The sequence below is a fragment of the Zeus faber genome, assembly GCF_960531495.2.
Source record: "Zeus faber genome assembly, chromosome: 14".
In the NCBI taxonomy this organism is placed as follows: Eukaryota; Metazoa; Chordata; class Actinopteri; order Zeiformes; family Zeidae; genus Zeus; species Zeus faber.
Genome location: NC_137200.1, coordinates 31,751,630 through 31,769,233, shown reverse-complemented (window position 1 = coordinate 31,769,233; position 17,604 = coordinate 31,751,630). Strand labels below are relative to the sequence as shown.

The 17,604-nt window shown below is 43.3% G+C and overlaps 1 protein-coding gene across 1 annotated transcript; it reads left to right on the top strand.

Annotated features, from left to right (window-relative positions):
- Positions 1–7,039: 7,039 nt before the first annotated feature.
- LOC307240047 (uncharacterized protein) lies at positions 7,040–17,062 on the top strand (the record flags this gene model as incomplete). The annotated part of the gene is made up of 3 exons (XM_080013622.1): positions 7,040–7,232; positions 7,584–7,961; positions 14,916–17,062. The coding sequence occupies 3 exons, from the start codon at positions 7,040–7,042 to the stop codon at positions 15,713–15,715; spliced, it is 1,371 nt and encodes a 456-aa protein (XP_079869748.1). The 3' UTR covers positions 15,716–17,062.
- Between the last annotated feature and the right edge of the window lie 542 nt (positions 17,063–17,604).

Here is a 17,604-nt window from a genome sequence, read left to right as displayed (position 1 = left end):
TCTGAGATAAAGTATTACTATTTGTGAAGTGTAATTGTAAAATCTTGATCATTTAATTCCTAATTTATCTTTGTAAATCAATGTTATTCTAATACTGGAATATTATACAACAATATTACAGTATTACAATATTGTTAGATGATTATTTTACGTTTAATGTTTTTATTGAGAAGAAGCTTTGTATTTTACAGACATTCTGATGAATTCATGGCTTCTGTTTTAAACTGCATATAAAACAACATATAATAGTCAAACAAAATGTCTGCCTTTTCTTGTTAATATAAACTAAGAAAACTAAGGTGTGTATGTAAAACAAACTGGGTTTTTTTAAGATAAAGAAGAAAAAATTAAGATCGATCACAATCTCTCAAGATCGGTAATAAAACGATGCCAAATCTCAATCCCTGATCTTATCCCTCAGAAAATACTGAATTCTCCAGGTGTAATGTAATGGTCAGTTCTGTAATCGACCGTTTCACAGATGGTACCTCTGCCTTCTTCCAGAACATAAGAATTTGTTTTTTAGCAATAATCATCCCATAAGTGATGAGTGGTCGCTGAGCAAACCTAAACCTTAACAAGTGTCGGGATATTCCCAAAATAATGAAATTTGGTTCTGGCTTTATTTTCACTTCAAGTTTGTGTGAGAATAAATGAAACATTTCCGTCCAGAGATTTTGCAGTTCAGGACAAAGTGCAATGCTGTTTGCTGAGTTGTCCTCAGTTAGATGACATCTATCACATAGAGGTGACATTTCTGGAAAAAATTAGTGTAGCTTCACATCAGAATAGTGTCATGTCTATGTATGATTTTAAATTGTAAATAACTGTCTAGCGTTAATGGAACACCTATGAATATATTCCAGACTAACCTCCCAAACATCATGAGGTATTTGTATCCCCAATTCTATTTCTCGTGCTGTTTTGATATTTTCCATAGAGGCCATTCGTACGTTTTGAAAGGCGTTATAGGATAGGATACAGATATAGGATACAGATAGGAAATTACACTGTTTAATCCAGCACTTAATCACATACATTGATCAAGGTTATTCGATTTTGACTTTACACCAATTGAATAAGGAATGCAAAAGTCCTCTTTTTTAATTTCCAACCAGTCTGCACCTTTAGAGGAATCCTCCAACCAAAAAGTAACAGATCTCACATTTGTAGTCCCATAATAATGAAGAAAGCTTGGTAGAGCCAACCCTCCATTTACTTTCGATTTAGAGGTGTTGTTCTTAATTCTATGGGCCTTGTAGTTTCAAATGAATGGAACCACAATAGCTTGTAGTTTCATAAAGAAAACTTTGGAGAGAAATATAGGAATGTGTTGCACCAGGTATAACAGCTGGGGGAGAAAAAGCATCTTGTTAACCCTGCCCAGGAGAGAGATTGGCGACGTTCTCCACAACTGAATATTAGCTTTAATCTTAGACAGTAGGGGATGAAAGTTGGCTTTAAACTTCCTTCCACTTCAACCCCCAAGTCAATAAGCTTTTTGGACGAGGCCCTTAAAGGAAAGCATTGAGTCCGAGAGGGGTCCTTTATATAAATTGGCATTAATTCACTTTTACCCCAGTTAATTCAATACCCAGAAAAAGTTCCAAAAAGGTTAATTAAACAAAAAACATTTGGGATACTGTTTCTGGGTCTGAAACAAATAACAAGATATCACTCGCATATAACAAGATTTTGTTAGTTTGTTTGTTTTGTTATGAATCCCCAGGTTATCTACAATAGAGTGTGCAAGTGCAAAATTCAAATAAAAGTGGAGATAGTACTCAGCCCAGTCTGGTACCTCCATCCAAATGAAAACAGGGAGATAATGTTTGGTTAGTGCGTATCCTTCCACATGGATTTGTAAAGAGCAGTTTGAGCCACAAGATAAAACTATCCTCAACATCAAACTGGCTGTACATTCTTTGCATATATGGTGGGAGCAGATTGTTTAACTTTTTGTACAGTTCGTTACCAAGGCTTTTGGTCAGCGTAGCTGTTGACAGGCCTAGATTGGCCTGGACCCACCCACTTGACGAAAATGATGTAAGAAAATAAATAAATACAAACTTCATTTATTGTTGACTACTGTGTGAATGATCCTGGCTGATGGCATCAAATTGTTTAATTCAGGGGATTTTTAACCAGTTCAACTAAAAAGCAAGTGCCTCACTTTTGGATGGCATTTGAATATAATCTGTATTTTAACAGATTCTAATACAACAAGGTTGCTCTGAATAAACACCGGACAATCCTTCCAAGAGTAGATCAATGTGTTGTGTTGAGATCATGCTTCTTTGCGTCCCATAACTAGAATATAAAGCTGCTTTTCTGTAATATCTGACATGTTTTGGATTTTTGTATTGGGAATATACTATGGTAAACTGGACCCATAACTAACACCAAGGTCTGTATCGGTGCTCATCACTAGATAAAGACATTCCTATTAGCAGCTCATTTCCTCCATCATCCACATACCTGTGCACTCCCAGTAGTACTTCATCCTGGCCAGGTGAGGTGTGTACTGTGTTGTGTGTGTCGTGTGTACTGTGTACTATGTCTTCTTTGTAATGTGTACTGCGTACTGTGTACCGTGTCATGTGTGTTGTGTGTGTACTGTGTCGTGTGTGTACTGTGTACTGTGTCGTGTGTACTGTGTACTGTGTCGTATGTACTGTGTTGTGTGTACTGTGTCGTGTATACTGTGTCGTGTGTACTGTGTACTGTGTACTGTGTTGTGTGTAACATGTGTACTGTGTCATGTGTCTTGTGTTGTGTGTGTACTGTGTGTACTGTGTACTGTGTGTACTGTGCACTGTGTTGTGTGTGTCATATGTACTGTGTTATGTGTGTACTGTGCACTGTGTACTGTGTTGTGTGTGTACTGTATACTGTGTACTGTCTTGTGTGTGTCGTGTGTACTGTGTTGTGTGTGTACTGAGAACTGTTTACTGTGTCGTGTGTACTGTGTCGTTTGTGTACTGTGTACTGTGTACTGTTTCGTGTGTGTCGTGTGTACTGTGTTGTGTGTCGTGTGTATACTGTGTACTGTGTCGTGTGTGTACTGTGTACTGTGTTGTGTGCATCATGTGTGTACTGTGTACAGTGTACTGTGTCGTGTGTATTGTATCTTGTGTGTACTGTGTTCTGTATACTGTAATGTGTTGTATGTGTCATGTGTAATCTGTCATTTGCGTCATGTCTACTGTGTACTGTGTTGTGTATATACAAATAATATAATAAAGTAATATTATAATATACTAATTATATAATATACTAATATAATATACAAATAATATCATATACTAATAATATCATATACAGTACTGTTATAATATACAAATAATATAATATACTATTATAATATACAAATAATATAATATACTATTATAATTTACGAATAATATAATATACTATTATAATATACTAATAATATCATATACTGTTATAATATACCAATAATATCATAAACTGTTATAATATACCAATGGGGATGGTAGCTCAGGAGGTAGAGCTGGTGGTCTAGTGATGTAAAGGTTGCTGGTTGGATCCCAGGCTCCTCCTGCTAGCATGCTGTAGTGTCCTTGAGCAAGACACTTAACCCCTCATTGCTCCTGATGGCTGCGTCTGTCAGTGTTTGAACAATTGTAAGTCGCTTTGGATAAAAGCGTCTGCGAAATGTAATGTAAAAAAGACACTCAAGGGGCCCCAAAGCGGCCCCCCAGCACAGAGCCTCCTTCTTTATCACTTTGTTCAGTTTCTTGGAGTCTCTGGCTCTAATGCTGCTGCACTAACAGACGACGGCAAAGAAAACTGCACCAGCCCAAACAGACTGGTCGAAGATATGCCCCTGTCCCCTCCTGTGGGAGCCTCGTTGTTACATTTACAGTCCAGTCTGTTGTCCAGGTGAATGCCCAGGTACCTGTCACACCCTCCATCACCTCCACCTCTTCTCCCATGATGGAAAAAGGGTTTGGCTTAGACCTGGTCCTCCTGAAATCCACAACCATCTCCTTCATCTTGGTCACATTCAAGAGGAGGTGGTTGTTTTCACACCATGCCACAAAGTGCTCCACCAGTTCCCTGTACTCAGTCTCCCGTCCACCGGTGATACACCCCACAACTGCAGAGTCATCCCAAAATGTCTGCAGATGACAGGACTCTTAGTTTTATTGGAAGTCTGGGGTATACAGGGTGAAGAGGAAAGGTGAGGGTACAGTCCCCTGCGGTGCTACTGTGTTGCTAAGCACCTGCTCAGACACACATTCCCTCAGCAGCACAAACTGTGGTCAGTCTGTCAGGTAGTCAATAATCCAGGAGGTGGTGCAGGCCTCCACCTTCATCTCTCTTCTCTCGCAGCAGCAGTGCAGGCTGGATCGTGTTGAAAGCACTGGAGAAATACAAAAACATGATCCTCACAGCGCTGCCTGCTTTGTTTGGGTGAGCGTGGGCTCGCTGAAGCAAGTAGATGATGGCGTCTTCAACTCCAACCTTGGCGCGGGAGGCAAACTGCAGTGGGTCCAGAGAGGTGCTCACCTGAGGTGTGAGACGGGCCAATACCAGTCTCTCCAGGACTTTCATGATGTGTGAAGTTAGGGCAACCGGTCTGTCGTCATTGAGGGCAGATGGAGAGGACTTCTTAGGCTTCTTAGGTACCGGAACAAGGCAGGATGTCTTCCACAGCACTGGAACCATCTCCTGGCTCAGGCTGAGGTTAAAGAGGTGCTGTAGGATCCCACATAGCAGGTCTGCGCAGACCCTCAGGTCCTTGGGGCTGATGCCATCCGGACCCTCAGGACCTTGGGGCTGATGCCATCCGGACCCTCAGGACCTTGGGGCTGATGCCATCCGGACCCTCAGCACCTTGGGGCTGATGCCATCCAGACCCTCAGAACTTTGAGGCTGATGCCATCGGACCCGCAGCCTTGTTCTGGTGCGGTCTCTCCAGCTGCCTCTTCACCTGACTGCAGGAAACAGACAGGTGGGTGGGGGAGGTAGAGGGGGGCTCTCTGTTTCTTGACATGGGGGGGAGGTGTTGATGGGGCTGTGGAGTTGGGTGGGGGGTGAGGGGAGGCACGAGAGGGAAGCAGCTGTGAGGGCAGGAAGGGTGTGTGTGGGGGGGGGCAGCTGAGGCTCCTGTGCTGAACTTGTTGAAGAACCAGTTCAAGTCATTGGCTCTGTCCAGGCTTCCCTCAGCCTGATCCCCCTTCACCTCGAAGCCGTGATCCTTTTCATTCCTGACCACACGTCCCGCACCTTGTTGTTTTGCTGGAGCTTGCTCTGCAGCTTCTGCCTGTTTGCCTCCGTGCTCTGCCTCAGAAGTATAGCATGTTGTTATCACAATTTTTTCAGTGGTATATTTAGACATTTTTAGACAAAGTATATTTCATTTTTGGATTTTTTGACGTACTATATTTTGACATTTTCTACATAGTAATTGCCGTTTTTGGACTTTTTTCCACAAAGTATATTTCGACATTTTTCGACAGAGTATAGCATGTCGTTTTTGGACGTTTTTCAGCGTAGTATATTTTGATGTTTTCAACATAATAGAGCATGTCATTTTTGGACATCTTTAGGCGTACTATATTTTGATGTTTTTTGACATAGTATGTTGGTTTGGGAAGTTTTTCAGTGTAGTATACTGATGTTTTTCGACATAGTGTAGCATGTCATTTTTGGACGTCTTTAGGTGTACTATATTTTGATGTTTTGGGAAGTTTTTCGGCATGGTATATTGACGTTTTTTGACCTAGTATGTTGTTTTGGGATTTTTTTTGGCGTACTATATTTTTACATTTTTCGACAGAGTTTGTCGTTGTTGGACATTTTTCCATGTAGTATATTTTGACATCTTTCAACATAGTATTGTATGTCGTTTTTCGGCATAATATGTTTTGACATTTTCAACATAGTAATTGTCGTTTTTGGTCGTATTTCCATGTAGTATATTTTGACATATTTCGGCATAGTATGTCGTTTTTGGAAGGTTTTTGGTGTAGTATATATTGACAGTTTTGGACATAGTATTGTATGTCGGCTTTGGAAAATTTTCAGCATAGTATACTCAGCATTCGGGAAACGCTGAACTTAGGACAATTATTGTCCTCACTTCAGCGTTTCCCGAATGCTGTTTTTTTTTTCCTTATATTTCCTTACAATATCCATTTATAACTTTGTGCTGGATTTTCTCTATGTGCTCCGGTTCATAAAATACTAATTGTATGAAATATTTAATGTTAGTATAAAATTAATATATAAATATCATATTTGTGTTATTATATTTCAATACGGAATATAAGAATATGACACAATAATTGCCTTATTAGTATTTAATATATTCATGAACTTCCCTCTGTGGATTAATAAACTGCTATTATCTTATTTCACCTTCCGAGATGCCCTAATTAATAGTCATTTGAATTAGACTGAGAGAGTTCTAATCAGCATCCAAAGAGCATCTAAAATGTATGTACTAAACATCAAATGTATGTATTAAATATCAAGCGTATGTTTTAAACATAATATATGTATTAAACATAAAATATATGTATTAAATATCAAGTGTATGTATGAAACATCAAATGTATGTATTAAGCATAAAATGTATATGTACGTATTTAACATAAATATATATGTGAATAGACCAACTTCACGTAAAGTCTGATAAGTACGACACTTTGTTGCTTCATGTGAATAAAGTCCAACTTCAGTCATCCCCATGAGGAAACTGCATCGTGCTAAGAGTAAGTTCAGACAGTACATGAGCAAAGTTACAAATAAAAGATGTATAAAAATAAACAAGGAACAATTACACATTACCAGATTGTGACAGTTCCGCAACGTTCATATACCAATGATTACTGAGCTGCAAACAGTGGATTTAATGTGACCGCGGAACTATGTCGACCATCCTGTTGCCAGGGGAACATTTACAGCGACGCGCCGGAAGTCCGGACGCTCGTTAGCTTAGCTCTTTTACGTCCCTTCGATTAGCTTGTTTACGTTCCCCGCAGCACTTTTCCATCCCCGTGTTAAAATGTGGAGGTTAGAAACCCTGCGAGCAGGTATCAACCGTCCACTGGCTGCAGCTGTGGATGAGATTTTAGGATTATTTGAAAAAACCATCTCAGACTATGAGGAGAAAGTTTCTCGTTTACAAGAAGAAAACAATGGTCAACGCGAGTTACTGGACGCTGCACTGAGTCCCCGAGTGGTGCTGCACAGAGCAGGTCTGTAACCAGGCACACTTTGATTTAAATGAATACCACATTATACACATACTACTACTACTACTACTACTACTACTACTACTACTACTGGCGCGGTGGCGCAGTGCATTGCACTGCTGCCTCACAGCAAGAAGGTCCTGAGTTCAATCACGGCGCTGTTGGCACCGTGTTAAACGCACCAGCCACCATCCAAAGTGTGTGTGTGTGTGTGTGTGTGCGCGACAAATAAAGATTGTTCTTCTTCTACTGCTACATCTACTAAGTCTTCCTCAGTACAAGATCTGAAAGCCATTACTGATGTTTCCGCTTGGTCTCACTGTCCTAGTTTTCCTCCCTGTGTCTGTATGGCAGCGTTCCCTCCAGAGCTCCAGCAGCTCTCTGTCTGTAAAGAGGAGCTTCCCCCTGAGCAGCAGGAGTGGAGCTCCAGTCTGGGCCAGGAGGAGCCCCCACACATTAAAGAGGAAGAGGAGGAGTTCCCTGTGAAGAGGGAAGAGGATGAAGAGTGCGCTCAGTGGTCCCATCTTCATCAAAGCCAAACTGAGAAGAAGAGAGAGGCAGAACCTGTAGCCAGCACCTCAACTGAACAGATGGAAACAGAAGTAGATCCAGAAGATCCAGCTGCTGCTTTAGAACCAAGTGGTGCTCAACAGCTCCTCTCCTCACACTGTTCTGAACCTCTGACTGAAGACGGTGATGGAGGTTGGGAGGAGACCACAGAACCTCCGTCAGGTAACTGTTTGTTTTTCTTCTGCCACCAAGCTCTTCTATTGAGTCAGACGTAACTGTTCGTTCCTTTTCCGACTTCAATTGAATGCTGCATTAATCACTTAACCCCTGGGCCACACCAGAAGCGACTCGTCACCATCACAAAAACGTCACATTATTTTGTCGATTCGTCAGTTCACACCGTGTCTGTCTTCATTCTGTCTACAACGCACTACTGAAAGCAGCACTCTCCTGACTATCTATCACTGAAACTACAAATTGTGGAATGTATCAACCTTTGGTGGGTTAAAGTGAATCTGTGCTTTCGTTTTCAACCCTTTGCTTTTAATTTAATTTGCATTTTGTTTATGAACGTAGCTGGATTAGCTAGTGAGATTAGCGTTTATTGTTTATTTGCAGGGATTCATACGGAGCTTGACAGGCACTAGGACCCACAAGACTACCTGAGCTGTCCGGCCAGGTGCCTGACTGAAATAACGCAAACACAATTTGAGCTGCCTGGCCAGGTGCCTGACTAAAATAATGCAAACACAACTGAAATATAATGGGGAATCCAGAACAACCTCCCAGGTATGAAGTCAAATCTAAAGTCTATTCCAGGATGTGATATTTGTTTTCCTGCTGGAATGATAATATTTTATTTACAAATGTGAGGTTTCATTTGTTATGGTGAAAAAGTAATCCTTGTAAGGACCGCACATCAGTGATTTTATGTATGTGGTTGATGCATACCAGGTTTTGTAATCAAATATTTTCACCAAATACATCTTTTGAGTTGGCCTCTATGGGAATCTATGCTCAAGTTTACACTTTGCGCCTGGAAAAATAGAGCCGAGGCGTAAAAAAATATGAGGGGTTTAGGAGCCTTGTGTCATGCCACTTTTGCGACACTGACGCTTGGTGTGACCTTCTATATTGACTAACATGGCAGCGTATCTGAAGCGTGTTCGCTAACGCTGCTGGTGTGGCCCAGGGATAAGCCATTGTTTTTCAACCACTCTGCTGAGCTCACTACTTGGCTTGAGAGCTCGCCAGATGGCACAGTTTTTTGGTTTATATTCAACTTATTGTTATTACACAGATTACAAGTACTGAGGCATTTCTTTTTATTTTACCCATCCTAGTAACTGAGGTATCTAGGAGCAGTGGCTGCCATACAGTGGCACCCAGCGAGCAGTTTGAGGGCTAAGTGTAAGGAGACAAGAGAACCTCAGTCAGGTAGCTTTTTATTTTTTCTCCTACAAACCTGTCCTGTCACGATAATGTCCTTTGAAATCTACACCTTTTATCTTCACCTCAAATGCGAGACAAATGCAATGAGTAGTGAACAAAGTACACAAAGCGAAGGTAAAAATACTTGGATAAGATAGAACTCTGGTAAAAGTCCTCCATTCTAAATTATACTTAAAGGTGCACTATGAAGTGTTTGATGTGCAGTTTGATAGATAATTCCAAGCCACTTTGTATGTTCTCCAAGTTCTGAGCTGTTTAAATCCAGTACTTGAGAACTTGAGAAAACGGTACTTTGGTATTATCCACCTTAATTTAATACATGAAGAGACTGCCTTTAAAGTGATACTATATGTACTACAAAGGTCAAACATTTATATATTTTGAAGCATTAAAGCCTTGGTGCAATGACCTCAACTTTTTGTCATATTGGTGAGCAGTCCAACTATGGTGGAAAGGGCTGATCAACTCACCTTAAGTTGTATGTGCGAAAGCTTTATCTTCAAAGAAATAAAAAGGTTCAGATGTCATGTTGTGTACAATGTCATGTAATTTAAGATTCAAGATTCAAGATTTTTATTTGTCACATACATATACATACTTCCATACATATATGCAGTGAAATGTAATGCAACGCACCCGGTGATAGCACACAATAAGTCCTAGGAAAAAGTACAAAAATAAAATAAAATAAAAAGTAGAAAATTCCTTTCTAATAGACCGACTAACTGACTCCTAAAACGTAATACAGTAAGTGGAATACTTATAGAATAAGATAAAAAATATATAGAATAAAATACAATAAAAAATAAATTGAAATAAAATGGAATAGGTTGAAGGAATATGGCTATGTATATACAGATATGTGCATTTAAAGTGGCATGTGAATTAAAGTGGCATGTGAATAGTGTGAGGTAGTGTTTGGGATAATACAGCACAGTATACAACAGTACGGCGCAGCAATACGGCATCACGAACAACCCTGAACAGTGATACAGTATGCGGTACAGTATGCTACATATAGTACAGTAGGTAGTGCAGCCTAGTGCATGGCTCAGTTAGGACCCCTGGTGAGGTCAGCATTGACAGTTCTAATGGCTTGAGGGAAGAAACTCCGTCTCAGTCTCTCTGTTCTCGCTGCGTGACTGCGGAGGCGCTTGCCTGACCGCAGCAGCTGAAACAGTCCGTTGTTGAGTGATGAGGATCCTTCATGATCCTACGGGCTCTGCTACTACACCTCCTGGTGTATAACTCCTGCAAGGGGGGGAGGGTAGTTCCAGTGGTACGTTCAGCTGAACGCACCACCCTCTGCAGGGCCCGCCTGTCCTGGGCAGTACAGTTCCCAAACCAGGCAGTAATGTTGCCTGTCAGGATGCTCTCCACTGCTCCAGAGTAGAAGGACTTGAGGATCCTCACCGAGACCCGGAATTTCCTCAGCTGCCTGAGGTGGTAGAGACGCTGCCTCGCCTTTCTCACCAGAGTGTCTGTGTGAACAGTCCATGTTAAGTCCTCTGTGATGTGGACTCCCAGATATCTGAAGCTGCTCACCCTATCGACAGAAGTCCCATTAATCCACAACGGCGCGTGCGTCCTCGATTGTGATCCACGCCTAAAGTCCACAATCAGCTCCTTGGTTTTGCTGACGTTCAGGTGTAGGCTGTTGTCCTGGCACCAGAGTGACAGGTCAGCCACCTCCTCGCGGTAGGCCTTCTCATCGCAGTCGGTGATCAGGCCCACGACCACGGTGTCGTCAGCAAACTTGATGATGGTGTTGGAGCTGGACCTGGCCACACAGTCATGTGTGTACAGGGAGTACAGTAGGGGGCTGAGGACGCAGCCCTGGGGGGATCCTGTATTCAGGGTGAGGGAGCTTGACATGTACTTCCCCACCTTGACCACCTGGGGGCGGCCTGTGAGGAAGTCCAGGATCCAGGTGCACAGCGGAGCATTCAATCCTAGCTCCAACAACTTGACAGCCAGTCTGGTGGGAACTATGGTGTTGAAAGCTGAACTATAATCAATGAACAGCATTCTCACATAGGCCCCCTTCTGGCCATCCAGGTGCGTGAGCGTGGTGTGCAGTACCTGGGAGACCGCGTCATCCTTGGATCTGTTCTGCCGGTACGCGAACTGCAACGGGTCCAAGGTGCGGGGGAGGGAGGCGCAGATATAATCCTTAATCAGCCTCTCGAAACACTTCATGACCACCGAGGTGAGGGCCACCGGACGGTAGTCATTCAGGCAGGTTGGAGAGGCGATCTTCGGGACAGGAACGACGGTGGACCTCTTGAAGCAGGACGGGACCACTGATTCAGCCAGGGAGATTTTGAATATTGTGGTGAACACCGGAGCTAGCTGGTTAGCACAGGTCTTCAGTACTCGTCCAGATATGCCGTCTGGGCCCGCAGCTTTCCTGGTGTTCACCCGCATCAAAGCCCTCCTGACCTCGTGCATGGACACTGAGAGTGCGCGCTCGTCCCCAGCGGTGTAGCTCCAATTAGCCGGCGAGCTAGCGGTGCTGCTGCCAGACTCGAACCGCGCATAAAAGGAGTTCAGTTGGTTGGCCAGGGAGGCGTCCACACTCGTGGCTGGGGAGGAGCTGCTCTTGTAGTTTGTTATTGTTCGCAGCCCCTCCCACAAGCGTCTGGTGTCCCCCCGCTCCATCTGCAGCTCCACGGTGTCTCTGTACGTCCGTTTAGCGTCCCTCACCGCCCTCCGCAGATTGTACGACGCCGCTTTGTAATTGTCCATGTTACCAGATACAAGTCCGTCGTTGTAAGCGGCCGTGCGCGCATTCAGAGCGCAGCGGATGGATTTATCAACCCATGGTTTCTGGTTTGGAAATATCAGAACTTTCACCGTGGGAACGATTTCATCCGCGAGCGTAGCCACAAAACTCACTACAACCTCCGTAAACTCGCTGACGTCACTTGAACTCGCTTGGAACACGTCCCAGTCTACGTCAGTCAGAGCGTCCTGAAGCGCAGCCTCTGATTGGTCCGTCCACCGCTTCACTTCCCTCGTCATCACCAGATCCCGCGCGATCAGAGGCCTGTAAACAGGAAGCAGCGAGATCGCGGCGTGATCTGATTTCCCGAAAGCAGGAAGCGACACGGGCTTGTATCCGTTCTTGTAAGGAGTGTAACAATGGTCCAGAGTTCTGTCTCCCCTGGTGGCACACGTGATGTGTTGGTGGAAATTCGGCAGAACTTTTTTCAGGTTGGCCCTGTTAAAGTCCCCAGTCACCACCACAGCCGCGTCGGGATGTCTGTTCTGAAATCCGCACAACACATCGTGCAGAACCGACAGAGCTGCGTCGGTGTCCGCTTGCAGTGGGATATAAACGGCTGTAATGATGACCGTGCTGAATTCCCGGGGGAGATAAAATGGACGGCATAGCATGGTCAGCTGTTCCAGGTTCGGCGAGCAGGAGTGGGAGAGGAATTTGGTGTTGTTGGCGTTACACCAGCGGTTGTTTACCATTAGGCAGACGCCTCCACCTTTGGATTTCCCCGACCCTCCCGTTCTGTCGCCGCGGAACACGGCGAAGGCCTCGGCTGGACGTATGGCTTCATCCGGCACCAGTGGGTTCAGCCATGTTTCCGTCAGGCAGAGGACGCAACAGTTCCTCGTGTCACGCTGGAATTGAATCCTCGCTCGAAGTTCATCCATCTTGTTCTCCAGGGACTGGATGTTAGCAAGAAGGATGCTTGACAGAGGTGGACGGTAAGGTTGCGTCCTCATTCTGACCCGAATGCCGCCTCGTTTACCTCGGTGCTTCCTCCGTGGGCCGGCTTGTGGAACAGCGACTCCATTTTTGTTGTTGTAGTTGTTGTTGCGAGTGTTCCCGCGTAGGATTTCCGCCGGCCACTCTGCTCCCACGGATAAAAAGTCCCAAAGTTGTTCGTTTAGGGAAATTTTTATATCCATGAGTGCATCGCGGCCGTATGAGTTAATTGTTGATGTTTTTCTTACAATGTTGTAATAATGAATAATGCTTGGGTACTGTCTAACCCTAACCTCTAAAAGCCATCACTTGAGACTGCCTTTGAAGGGATATTGTCCTATAAGTACATACAAATAAATATTAAAGGAAGGAAAAAATGAACCAAACGGTCCCTGTGTGAACACTTACTAATAAAGCAGGATCAGATTCAGAATATTAATCTTCTTTATTTCATTGAGACCAACAGTTCATAAAAAATTATTGGGACAATTAATGTTTCTATTTATCTATTATTTATCCCCGCGCGCTATACACACTGCTAAACGGAGTGGGTGTGTGGGTGGGTGGGTGGGTTGCTTGGTGGTCCTAAAATCGGGGGCAAAATTCAGAATTTATTCTTGAAACACAGGAACTCTTTTTTTTGCATCACCCTAATAATATATATATTTTTAATTGTAACTGTATTGAATGTATTTCTTTTCCTCTGTGCGTAACGGAGAGACTCTCTCACTCTTTACCTGCTCCCTCTGCCTGATTCTCACAGACGAGGAGACCCTGCTCTGAGTGAGTGACAATTGCACCGCGAGTGCAGATGGCGCCCACATCCCCCCTTCTCCATGCATTATGTGGAGAAAAGGAACTGTGTTAATTTCTCTTTAAAAAATGTAAAATTACCAATAAGAGTACTGATAAAAACGGTTTTGTTTTTAGTTGTTTTATTTGGAGGAACGGTGCACAGCTCTCCCCCATCGGACAGCCGCATTTGTGTCCGTTTCCGGACGCGGACGATTCACACATGTAAAAACACATATTAATGATTCCCCTTATTTATAATTCCTCATTGAATTATCCCTGTGCATGTTTGTAAGCTTCTGGTTTATCTTGTTATTGTAATGCACACTGACTGACAAAAGAAAAAAAGACTGCTCGACTTGAATCTCAGTCAACTGAGGAGTTTCCGACTGATGATTCGACTCGTCGATTTTCAGGGGGCAGCCCTAGTACGTGGCCTCTTTCCGTAACAACTATAGCAATAAAGGATTAGAAAGTGTGTGTGTGTGTGTGTGTGTGTGTGTGTGTGTGTGTGTGTGTGTGTGTGCGCGCGTGCGTGCGTGCGTGCACACGCACGCACGCAATGTTTTCCTCACTGTGTGCACACGATTGATCCCCAATTAGTTCTGGTGTACGAGGTCAGAAACTTATAGTGCCACCAGTTAGCAGAGAAGCTCCGCATCCTCCCACAGGCCCCACAGAAGTATTACACCCCACGGCCGCAAGACCATCCTGAGCCCAAAGCGCCTCCACTGAAGAACCCCAAACCTACAGGAAAAAGCAGGGGCCCTGGAAGGCACCTGGCAACACTCCGCAGCCTGCCGGTCCGCAACAGGCCGCACATCACCCATCACCGGGAGCAAGCCGCCAGGACACGAGCATAGCTGGCAGGCAGACCACCTGGCCGCCCCAGTGCTTAACGTCCACTCATTTTGTTCGTGGGGTAGAAATTGCAGGCGGTGGGGCATGAGTCGCCCACGCATGTCGAACCCAAGCCACGCACACCCCTCTTGTTGGCGGGATCTCCTTTAATTATGAAAACTTCTATCAATTTGCCATTGCGGTTTACTCATTTTGTCATTGTTGATTGAAGATCTTGAAGGATTATTGTCAAAGTTTATATTTATTTTTGTGTGCTTCCACTCATTTAGCGCAACATCTTAAGTTACTGAAGCCCTTTCAGGTTTGTTGTAATACATTGTTTTTTCTCCCTCTTTTCGTCTTTCAAGGAGTGAAATCCCAGTCGGCCAAGTCTCGGCCAAGATCTCAGATCTTCCTCCATCAACCTATTAAGAAGAGTCACAGTGAGCTTTTCATCAAACAGCTGAGAAGTGGAGAGATCAGCGCAGAGAGTCTCCTCCCCTCTGCAGTGCCTAAGCCAATAGGAACCTCTGGAACCACCCGGGCACAGAATAACAAACCAGGAAGTCACAGTCGTGACCAGTGTGGGAAAAATTTTAGGAAATCAAGTCTTCTCAAAGCACATCAGACTATCCACACTAGAGAGGGATTATTCCACTGTGACCTGTGTGGAAAGACTTGTAAAACAAAAGGTCAGTGTAAAGAACATCAGCGCATCCATTCGGGAGAGAAACCTTATCAGTGTCTGCAGTGTGAGAAGAGTTTTAGGACAAAAGGTCAGCTCAAAGTACATCAGCGCATTCATTCAGGAGAGAAACCTTATCAGTGTCTGCAGTGTGCCAAGAGTTTCAGGAAAAAATGTGATCTGAACAGGCACCAGCTCATTCACACAGGGGAGAAACCCTACCAGTGTCTGCAGTGTGCTAAGAAATTCAGGAGAAAAAGTGTTCTGAACAGGCACCAGCTCATTCACACAGGAGAGAGATCATATCACTGTGAACAGTGTGGAAAGAGCTTTTACATACAAAGTCAACTTGCGTTCCATCAACGTGTCCACACAGGAGCTACACCGTATGGCTGTCCAAAGTGTTTGAAGAGTTTAACTTGGTCCTCGCAGCTGAAGACACATCACTGCATCCAAACTGCAGATGAAACCTCCTTGTGTTGATTCTGGAGTGTTTCCAACCATCAAGTGTTTGGGTCCCATCCTCAGAGCTGTTACTGTAGAGCTTTGTGGAACCTCTCCTAGAACTCAGAGTATTTGTGACCCACCACGTCCCAACCCGGCGCATTTTGCAGCGCTGTACTTTTGGCTGTGTGAAAAACATCGGGAATAATTTTTTTTTTGTCCAAAATGAGATTATAGCAGATTTGTTCCTCAAGTTGTTCTCTACCTCTCAACGTGTTTTCAAAACTGAGTTTGATTTCTAAATATTCGATAAACCATAAAAAGTGGATGCTACATGTTACATCAGCATTAGTTGAGTTTCTGGCCAACAAGTTGAACACACAGCGATATTACAGTTCCCTTTGTTGCAAACATGCAGATCGAGATCATAATTCGTTATTCCAAGTGATGTGAAGTCTTTGTGAAACCGTTTTGATAAAATAAGGTTACAAAGTCTCCAGCCTCTGGCTTGACCACCAGTTAATGTTTTTGGACATCTTAAAGCCTGTCGGCTCGTGGGAGTTTTGCACACACGTGTTTTGGAAAGTCAAGAGTACGGAGCCCCTTAGACCAGGGGTTATCAAACGTTTTGGATGGCCACCCCTAAAAAAAGAAAAAGTCAAAAAGCCTCGTGACCCCATAATTTTGACTCGACGATGTTGGATCTAACAACAGTATAGTTAACTGTATGTTAAACGTATAAACCTCCGTGCAATTGGCTCCCCATGTGATTAAATGAAATCATTTGTGCTGATTTGTGCAGTAAGTCAACCCTGATTCATTTATACCTAAACAGCTTTATCGTCCTGTTATACATTTGGATAATTTCCCAGTGATTTAATTAAGGAGATTGTTGTTGTTTCATTGTTATTGTGAATTAACTGTACAAGTACACCTCACATAACGACCCAGTTTTATATGTATATACTATATATATGCTGTATATATGCTGTATATATATAATATATATACAGGTACTCCTCACTTAACGACTGAGTTCTGTTCCGAGGACCAGGTCATTAAGCAAATTGGTCGATAAGCCAGGATCTGTGTTATTTCACGGTAAGGGGGTGTGTATATAGTGTGTGTGTATATACAATGTATAACTGCGGAAACAAGACTAAGACTGAGAATGGTGATGAGATGAGATGTATACAGTATATTTACTGTATATAGTTTATATAGTATATATAGTTTATATAGTATATAAAGCGTGATGAGATGATTGGTATTGTACACAGTGTACAATACAGACTGGTCAGAGAGCTGGTCCTAAGTCCTAACGGTCATTGAACAGGTAGGTCGTTAAGTGAGGAGTACCTGTACATTCTCCTATTTTTACTGCAATCCCAGCATTTCCAATGTTAAATAAAGCACTACCTTATCTCATATATTTTGTACTTTATATATATTGTTTTTTACATGGATTGCATATAAGCAGTGTTAATTGTTTTTTTACTACACAAGATATTTTATTCTATATATCATAAAATAACTTAGTACACTGATAAAAAATGATTAAAAAAAATGAATTCTTGTGTCTCACAGTGGATGAGCTTTCAAATTGTCGTTTCACTATTGAATGACAGCCACGTGACCATGGACCAAACAGCACACGGCATGAACACAGTGGGGACCATAAATATTTGAGCTCCCAAGCTGCCGCCCAGTCTTGTTCTATTTCACATAGGCTCCACCCTCTGGCTTCGTTCTTATTGGCTTCTCCTGTGCGCATGCGTGCCCTGTTGAAAATTTGAATGTACCCATCAGCCAATCAGCTGTTGCCTGCCACTGAAAAGGAGAGGGCCAAGACAAAGCACAAATCTTTTAAACAAGCACACCTGCTCAAATCCCAACTGCGAACACAGACAATAAACGATCTAAAAGCC